The 9927-nt window shown below is 40.0% G+C and overlaps 1 protein-coding gene and 1 pseudogene across 1 annotated transcript; both read right to left on the reverse strand.

The window, feature by feature from the left end:
- Positions 1–1432: 1432 nt before the first annotated feature.
- On the reverse strand, positions 1433–2665 carry LOC115683276 (BRASSINOSTEROID INSENSITIVE 1-associated receptor kinase 1-like; annotated as a pseudogene).
- Positions 2666–8132: 5467 nt separating this feature from the next.
- Positions 8133–9551, reverse strand: LOC115683280 (somatic embryogenesis receptor kinase 1-like). Its single transcript, XM_056315648.1, has one exon. It carries the CDS (start codon positions 9307–9309, stop codon positions 8212–8214), a length of 1098 nt encoding a protein of 365 aa, XP_056171623.1. The 5' UTR covers positions 9310–9551; the 3' UTR covers positions 8133–8211.
- Between the last annotated feature and the right edge of the window lie 376 nt (positions 9552–9927).

Consider the following 9927-nt stretch of genomic DNA (forward strand, 5'->3'; position numbering starts at 1 on the left):
CTCACTGAGCTATGGTTGCTCACCCCTCTCTTTCCCCAACCTTTTCAAGTCTCTTGATTAGTGGCTATAGAGCGAGAGCGCTATCGACAGGAACTTTTTGGAATTGGCTCTTGACTTTTGGGTTGAGGTTTCGTCCTTCGGGTGGAAGGACGGCTGTGTTATCCCCCATCCTGGTAGGTTTCGGGATGTGACAATTCCTTCCTAAGATTGAGAGATTATTTCGTGAGAAATTGTGGAGCTAAATAGTATGTGCGTTATTGGGTGTAATTGAGGGCTATGAGTGACTCGAGTGTAGTTGTAATCTCCATTGTTTTATAGTGGAATTTGTTGCTGCTCTTCCCGTGGACGTAGGTTACTACGACTAAACTACGTAAATTTGTTCTCCGATTTTTTTTTCTTTTGTCAAATTTACTATTCAATTGCTTGCTTTCGCAGCAAATTCGATAGATTAATAGGTGACACTTTGAATTTTTTCTTTCAGTTTCTAGTTTTCAATTCGATGACAAATGTAGAAAATAGCAGTCATTGCATGAAAGATGTGCTATGTGTCTTCAAAAAAAAAAATCGAAGGAAAGTATTACAGAAAGATCATACAAATGAAAGTGAAGAGCAACATATAGGCTGCGTTTGGTCGTCTGTACTTCTAGTCAGGATATGACTGGATAGGATAAGATATGAAATCCAAGGAATTTGCTATATTCAATTTACTATTTAGTGAATTACGGAAATAAAGTCGGATATTTTCACATTTTACCATGTCCATTATTTGCTATGAACGTCAAATCAGTGTAAATGAACCTAAAAATTGCACAAATGGATATGATAAAAATCTCTTACGACACTCTTACGTACTTCATTTTCCTTTGCTTATTTTTTTTATCATTTTTCCATCTTTTTTAATTATTTAATTATTTTATTTCATTTTTCCCCTTCCATCGATTAAATAGTAAACTATAGTAATATTCCTAAAATATGTAATAAATATAAATACATTAATATTGATTTATATATATGAAATTTATATCACAAGATATAAAGAAATTTTGAATATATAAATAAAAATAAGAATGAATAAAAACGAAATTATTTTTTTTTGTTATTTTAAATTTTTTATATTAAAATTCAAATATTATTTATATTCAAATATTATTTTAATTTTATTAATTTAACAAGTTTGTTATTCGAGAAAATTAACTTTTATATTATATTTATTAGAAATCCTATCCACCTTTATCCCACTTCTACATGGGATAATTTTATCCAGTCTATATCTCTCCTATATCCGATTTTATCCTATCTTGGGCAGACACCAAACACGGACTTTTATCTCGACTACCAAACGTAGCCATAGTGGTTAGGAAGAGAAACACATAAGCTAAACTTGTTATTGAAGGTAAAAGGCTGTGGTGATGGTGTAGCACTGACATGCCAGTCATGGAGCAATCCCTAGAGGAGAAGGAGAAGGAGGGAAAGAATGGTACGGGGTTGAGTCACACTCACTTTGACTGCAACTACTCCTTGAACTAGGGTCCCGCTGAAGAAACTGGCTTTCGAGGATGCGAACCACTTCAAACATCTCCGATCGACCAGATGGAACCTCATGTGCGCCCAAGAATGCCAATTGGATTAGTCGTTCTGCTTCTTCTTCCACGTAATTCCCCTGCAAATTGGGATCGATTACCGTTCCCAACTCGTCCCTTCCCAACTGATCTTCATTCATATGTTTTCTAGTCCAGTCCTCCAAGCAGAAAATTTCACCATGTTTAGGGTAAATCGGCTGTCCCCAGATGAGCTCGAGAAGCATTTTCCCGTATGCAAAGACATCATTCTTCAGTGTGCACTTATCTGTGTAGATGTACTCGGGGGCAATAAAACCAAGTGTGCCACGGACAAGGGTGTTGACATAAACATCTTCATAGCGATGATAGGATTGAAAATCGGAGCCAGAATCAGCTGAATTTTCTCCTGCCGGTGATGAGAATGAGACTCCCGTGCCCGAACTTGGCATGCACGCAGGCCACTCAATAGTCCCTACCTCTACATTTCTCTCATGCATGATCATGGCAAACGAAAATCCTCCTATCACGGCCTCAAAATGCACATTCAGCAATATATTTGACGCGCAGATGCCGCGATGCATGATCTTGATGTTACCTTGATTGTGAAGGTGTGCAAGCCCCCTTGCTGCTCCCAAGGCTATTCGCTTGCGAGTAGTCCAATCGAGAGGTTGGGCAAACCGATCAGGTCTCGCTCTAAGATTGTAAGATAGGCTATTGTTGATCATCAAGGGATACACCAGTAAGATTGCAAAAGACCCTCAGGCATAGCACGTTTGGGTGCGTCGAAACTGTGCTTCCCACTTGTATTTCTGCTTCGAACTCTTCCCTCCATTGATCGACGCAGTGCACTCTCTTTACTGCCACGAGCGAACCATCAGCCAAGCACCCCCGGTAAGCTTTGCAGAATCCACCTTCCCCCAAGAAGTTGTCGTGGCTAAAGTTGTCTGTCGCGACTCGGAGCTCCTTTAGAGAGAAGCTTTTAGGAGGTGTTGGATCGTCTTCAACAAACTCGGTAAAACTGAAGGTTCGGAGATTGAACACCATCCTTAAGCGGGGAAAAAGTAGATTCTTCTCAAGTTCAAATGGATCGTCTAAGCTTGATGATTTTTGTCACACCCCAAAAATCAACTAGAAAAGGGGGATGACACGGCCGTCCTTCCACACGAATGACGTAGCCTTAACAATAACCAACAACCTATTATCAATATATATATTAGATAAACCAACGGATTGGTTACAACATCAGAGTTTCTATAATCCACCAAAAGAACATGTACATCAAGAACTCAGCCAACCCGACGAACTATCAATAACCTTACAAACAACTCCAAAAGTCATACCCAAAAATCTAACTCCCAAACATCCCTGCGATAGCGCTCTCGTACTAACGGGCGCTAGCCGAGGAACCTGAAAAGATTGGGAAAGAGAGGGATGAGCAACCACAGGTCAGTGTATAGTACATCTCTTCTAAGTAGATCGAGCAATCACTATGCATGTGTACAAAGCAATACCAGAACTTTAGAAGCCAAACCCAAGGTTTGAAATACATATAAAATCACATAAGAGTTATTTCATTTCATCAAAACTTTGTACAAGTCACAAATACATATTTAAATCCACCATCACAATTCAAACTATCAATGGTCAAGTCCATTGATCAATCTCTATAAAAACCACATCAATGGTCCATTCTATTGACTAATCTCAAATCACACATCAATGGTCTATTCCATTGATGAATCTCATATCATATCAAACGTCAATGGTCCATTCCATCGACCAATCTATATCTAACCATGGTCACGACATAAAGTCTTGTGACAATGCTACCAAGATTCTCCCAAGATTCCCCCTTGGCAAGGTCTTCACCTACAAAGTCGGTGGCTCGGCCCAGAAGGATATCCTAAACCCGGTATGCATACCCCAAAACCCCTCAATGGGTTCACAGTCATATTGAGCATCAAACAATCATCATCCAATATCAGAAATCCAATCCAAAATACATTTCACAAACCAAACAAATAACTTTCTTGCAACACGGCTCAACCTCCAGAAATACATTTTGGCATTTCTTGAATCATTTCCGAAGTCATTTCATAAACTAGTTCATAACGCAATATACATATGTAACCTTGCACAATACATTTACAAAAACGATTCCCAAATCATTCTCAAATATTAAAAAGTAGTAAATGCTCAATCCCAATTTATGCAACAAAATACTCCTTTAAGTTCAACATATATATTTATATCGAATCATAATTCCTTCGAGATATGATTTTTATAAAACCAAAGAAGAGATAACACCACTCACTTGGAATCCCCAAAAATCAAACAAACACGCTCACTCGAATTGACGATCTCATAATCCTAACAATTAAACGAGAATTGACATCAAAACCAAGTAAAAAAAACTATGAAACGGCTAAACGACGCTTAAACGCTAACAAGACAACTCAAAGGCGCCCACAAATCGCTTCTCCAAAGCGATTATCCAAACCATCCGCAACGCGGAGTTTGAACGCTAAACTTGATCGCACCGTAAATTCGTCCACCAAACCTCGTTTCAAGCGAGCTTATAGTCAATAGAAAGCCCACTCAGAGCACTACAAGAACCCCAACTTGGCCGTCTCAAAATCAAGCCGAAAACCGACAAAAATCAGCCTAAAAGCCGCTGGTCGCGCACTGTTCACCTTGCGCGGCCAACTTCAAAAATTCATATTAGGCAAACCGCAAGTCTAAATCAAGATCCGTAAAATCCCACGGCTCCACAACACTCTAAACTACTAATTCTATAAAAATACTCAGCTCAACGACTCAAAAATCGGACTTCGCGGCTTGAATTTCCCAAAATTCCGAATTAAAATCCTAACTCTGAAAACTTCTCCGATCGGATGAACGAGGGACGCGAATGCTTACCGGATGTTGCAATACGAAGTTGATCCGAGCTGGCGAGGCTCTGGTGACGTGAGCCTTTCCTCTTTCTTCTTCTTCCTTTTCTTTCCCTTTCTCTCTTTTTCTTTCTTGTCTTCTCTTCTCTTCCCTGCTATGTGCAAGCTCTCGGTTAAAAAGAAGAGCCGAGCGTCCACTGTAGATACTTTTTGACTTTTAATTTTTTTTGTCCTTTGTAAATACCCGAATATTACAGTTTTCTCGATTGGAAGTGATTGGTCGGAAATGTCTTCTGCATACTTAAAGAGACTTCCTTGTACACAGGTTATATAACTCCAGTTGGGATTGTGCGCGTCTCTCCGACGACTGCTTTTTGGTCCGCGTGAATGAATAAAATCAAAGTGTGGAGCGTCTCACTCCAAAGCCGTCCTGTGAGCAGTTCATGTAAAGCAATTTTTGCCTCGAAGCTTCGGGCAAAGAGAGCGAGAGAGGTTTCATTGCCTCGAAGCTTCCAAATTTTATCCAAAGTGCAACTCATGTGAAGCACACTTTGCATAATTCTCCTAGTATTCTTGGATTCCTACGCATTGAAAAACAACTTTTTCTTTACTACATTGGCCATACGTTATTAACTTTTGCATATTCTTTAAGATCCTAACTTCTAATTACTGGTATTTGGAACACGGGGGCTATATGTCGATTGATCATATTATTGCAATTTCAATGGAAAATTTTCTATATTAGTGGACATACTAGTATTAATTTTACATCATTATTCTGTTTCTCTAGCTCAATTTTGAATAAATTATCCTTGGAAACAAGAAACGAATGCATTAAAAAAATAAGTAGAACTCTTTGCTATGAATTAGTAAAGAGACATAAAACTTAAAATCCGTCGATACAACAAATATATGAAAATTGGGATTTATTTTGTTAGATCTTTTTGGCGTTAGTGTTGACCAAATGTTGGAAGAGACAAAAGTGCTTCATATGAGTTCATCTTCCTTGTAAACTCCCTTCACATGGATCCAGATTTATGACTTAATTCCGAAAATTCCTCCGGTTACATAAGTAAATATGACTTGAATCCTTACTAGGCACTGCAAAATGGAGTTGATACGATTTATCGGGATGTCCAAAGCGTGCACGCGTGAATTCCCTTTTCTCTTCTTTCTTTCGTTCTTGTTTTCTGGAGCTTTCTGTCTCCTCTCTTTTCTTCTTTCCTTCCTCTTTCTTCACAGCTCCTGCGGGATTTGAGAGCTATTAGGTGGGCTGAGTTTGGGCCCATGGGCTATGGCCCAATTATTACAGCGACAATGTCTTAGCGTTGTTGCATTAACCCAAAGTCGGATTAATGTTTCATAGTCACATAACAAGCATTGCTACTTCGAGCCACGTCTTCATGTGAAAGGAGATCCATTATGTGTGGATTTATTTCGTCCACTGTCTTATTCCTTGGAGTAAGAATATCTCTTTCCTTCAAGTTGTTAGAATCCGAAAACTTCCTTTCAAAATCGGGGTGTGTAGATCTGGCTATTGCTTCAAGAAGGCTGTCGTTACGTGAACGAGTCAGATTGTTTCATACACTTCCTTCTACTGTTGTCTAGTCCGTGCACTGCACTCAAGGTCCTGGTTAACTTTGAGTGCTCTTTCCAGATCATTTTTTCAGGTAGTCAGCAAGTGAGAAGAAAGGCTTGAAAGAATCATTAGTTGGAGCCGCGCTCAAAGTGATCGACCCGGTCTTTTTCTTCCACGACAGTGTTCTTTGCAGATCTGCTTAGCTGATTAAAACGAGTCGCATACTCTACAACAACAAGCTCTCTTACTTTTAATTTCTCGTCTTTCAACCTTTTATTTCACATAATGAAGTGTAAGATCCATTAGATTCTAAGTTAATTCACAACTAATTGTATCAAGAGACAAGCTCATGACCTAATAATCCTACAAATATGGTTGACTTGACAGGGTCCGGACACAAAATTTCATACATAAAGGGCCACGAAAGGGGTCTTCTGCTTATATTAAGGACAAATAACAAAAGGGAAATGAGGAGAAGGATGGTTTGAAGGAGTTCATCACCAAGAAGAATTCTACACGGAGTGATTGAAGAAGGAGATGATGGACACTTTTTTTGAAACTTACCTCCATAGAAAATGGCGCGTCCTGTGAAGATATTGCAAAGTCTACCGCATACTAACTTATCAAGAAAGAATCAAAGAAGTCAATTCATCCCGTAATAGACGCTGTTGACTCACGAAAGACAAATATGTCTCTAGAGTGACAAAAGGACCACCAATTTCTTTCTCCATCTAGAAAAGGAAACCTCCAACTTGTTTATGAACCAAGGAATTGAGGAATACAATTCAATGGCTTTCTATCCTGCGATTTTCAAATTTGTTGACATTCTACTCTACTCCATGTCCAGATGAATCATCATCAGGCTTTATCGGCTGCATCTGCATTAGTACACCTGAACCTATAGTTAGATGGATCCCGCAATAAAAGAGTATTGAATTGATCCATTTTAGGGATTAATACCATTAAAGATTCTAAATTCCCATGATACATATAACACAAACTAATTATCGTCTCACAAAAATCTCAAATAGGCATTGTCCTTGATCTCTTAAAACTGGTTGCAATGAGCCAAACGGATGATTTCCGCCAAAGAATTGCTAGAACATCAATCAGGTTGAAACAAATTTGAGATCGGTTTATCTTTAAATTCATTGAAAATAAAATTCAATTTAATAGGAAGCACAATACCTTGCCTGGGCTTTTTTTTTTTTTAAGATACGAAGGAAATGCACAACTGCGCAATTGAGCCGGTCGTTAAAACCTCTCACAAGTGCATGATCCGTTTGCACAGCACGACACTCAGCACAAGTCCTCATTCCCCAACTCGTTGACAGTCAGTGAGAGCTTGAGAGAGTTGTAAATGCGAAGAACCGAACTATGCACCTCTTAATCATTTGAGGTTAAGGCTAATGATGTCATTGCTCTTGTCATTGCCTCCCTACAATCGGAGAGAATCGAGTAAATTAAGACGAAAAGGAGATTCCTCGGGTTAAAACGTTGCCCAGAATTAGCCGAAATGGCCCGGGTAAGTGTGAATTGTGGAAAGTGTATACCCGATTCGAAAAGTCCCAACTTGAGCCTACAAGAAGTTGATGTGCAATGTTGTTTCGTATTGATGACTCCCATCACCCGAGAAAATTCTTGAAAGCTCCAGCTGAGTTAATTTCGCAGAGAAGAAAGTCAAAGCCAACTAGTCTAGCCATATCCTCCTCTGAAAGCAGAGAAACAAATTTGAAAGATGCAGGCCGAGAATCAAAGTGCCAATAACTTGGATTTTCTTTCATATACGAGGATTGATGCATGTGCACGAAGACGCACGTGCAACTGATCTTACGAATGCCTTCTAAGGACGACTTTATTGTGGCCTTTAATTTTCATTAGAACAATAGAACTTTCTTGCTAACTTAAACATTTATTCACCATTAATTTGATAGGTTAAGAGGTGACACTTCGAATTATTAGTTCAGTTTCTAGTATTCAATTCGACGACAAATGTGGAAGATAGCATTCATTGCATGAAGGATGTGCTATACGTCTAAAAAAAACCGGAGGAAAGTATTACAAAAAGATAAGACAAATGAAAGTGAAGAGGAACATATAGAGTTTAAAGAGATAAACACAGAAGATAAACTTGTTATTGAAGGTAAAAGGCAGTGGTGATGATGTAGCATTGACATGCCAATCATATAGCAATCCCCAGAGGAGGAGAAGGAGGGAAAGAGTAGTACGGAGTTGAGTCACACTCACTTTGACTCCAACTACTCCTTGAACTAGGGTCCCGCTGGAGAAACTGGCTTTCGAGAATTCGAACCACTTCAGACATCTCTGGTCGAGTAGATGGATCCTCGTGTGAGCACAACAGTGCCAATCGAAGTACTTGCTCTGCTTCTTCTTCCATGAAGTTTTCCTGCAAATTCGGATCGATCACCCTGCCCAACTCGTTCCTGTTTATAATATCATCAATCCATTCCTCCAAACTGAGATTTTCATTATCCGCCAGCACAACAAGTTCATAATTTGACTGTCCTGAGATGAGCTCGAGAAGCATATTCCCGTATGCAAAGACATCATTCTTCAGTGTGCACTTTCTTGTATCCAAGAACTCGGGGGCAACAAACCCACGTGTGCCACGGATGGAAGTGACGGCATCTTCATAGCGATGAGAGTATGATGAGAACGAGAGCCACTCAATATTCCCTTCCTCTACATTTCCCTCATGCATGATCACGGCAAGCGGAAATCCTCCTATCACGGCCTCAAAATGTGCATTCAGCAGTATATTTGATGCACAGATGTCGCGATGCATGATCTTGGTGCTACCTTGATTGTGAAGGTGGGCAAGCCCCCTTGCTGCTCCTAAGGCTATTCGCTTGCAAGTAGTCCAATCGAGAGGTCGGACAAACCGATCAGGTCTATGTCTAAGATTGTAAGATAGGGTATTGTTGATCATCAGGGGATACACCAGTAAGAGCTCTTTCTTGGTCCTGCAAAAGCCCCTCAGGCATAGCACGTTTGGGTGCGTCGAAACTGCGCTTCCCACTTGCACTTCTACTTCGAACCCCTCTTTCCCCCACGAACTGACAGAGCTCTTTATTGCCACTAGCGAACCATCGGCCAAGTGCCCCCGATAAACTTTGCGGAGTACATTTTCCGCCAAGACGTTGTCCCGCCTAAAGTTGTCTGTCGCGACTCGGAGCTCCTTTAGACAGAAGCTTTTAGGAGGTGTTGGATCATCTTCAACGGACTCGGAAAAACTGTAGGTTCGGAGATTGAACACCATCTTTAAGCGGGGAAAAAGTAGATCCTTCTCAAGTACAAATGGACGACCTTGATGATTTTTCTCGATTGGTAATGATTGGGTTGGGAATACCTTCTGCAATTCCGAAGAGACTTTGCTTGTACACAGAAGTGTTTATAACTCCAGTTGGGATTGTGCCTGTCTCACCCACGACTGCTTTGGGTCGGTGTGAATGAATGAAGTGGTAAGGAAAAGTCGTTGGATTGTAGGCCGATGTCAATGTGTGGGGCCATCTCACTCCAAAGCCTTCCTGTGAGCAGCAGCTTCGTGGAAAGAGAGAGAGCGAGAGAGGTTTCATTTCCTCGAAGCTTCCAAATTTGACAAAACGTGCCACTCATATAAAGCAAATTTTGCATAATTCTCCTAGATTTCTTGGATTCCTACGCATTAAAAAATCCAAATGTGAAGAGCACCAGCCCTTCTTCTTTACTACATGGGCTGTACATCACATGAAAAACCTATTAACTTTTGCGTATCATAGAACATCCATACTTCTAATTACTCGTATTTGAAACACGTCCGTTCTATGTCGACTAATCATATTGCAATTTCAATGGAAAATTTGCTATATCAGTGGAAATACTAGTGTTAATTTTAGAT

The sequence above is a fragment of the Syzygium oleosum genome, unplaced genomic scaffold (genome assembly GCF_021117445.2).
Source record: "Syzygium oleosum isolate NSW1041296 unplaced genomic scaffold, Sole_v2.1 Sole_v2.10, whole genome shotgun sequence".
Lineage (NCBI taxonomy): Eukaryota > Viridiplantae > Streptophyta > Magnoliopsida > Myrtales > Myrtaceae > Syzygium > Syzygium oleosum.

Coding starts and splice junctions, on each gene's coding strand:
- LOC115683280 (XM_056315648.1), bottom strand. CDS start 9,309: ATGGTGTTCAATCTCCGAACCTACAGTTTTTCCGAGTCCGTTGAAGAT.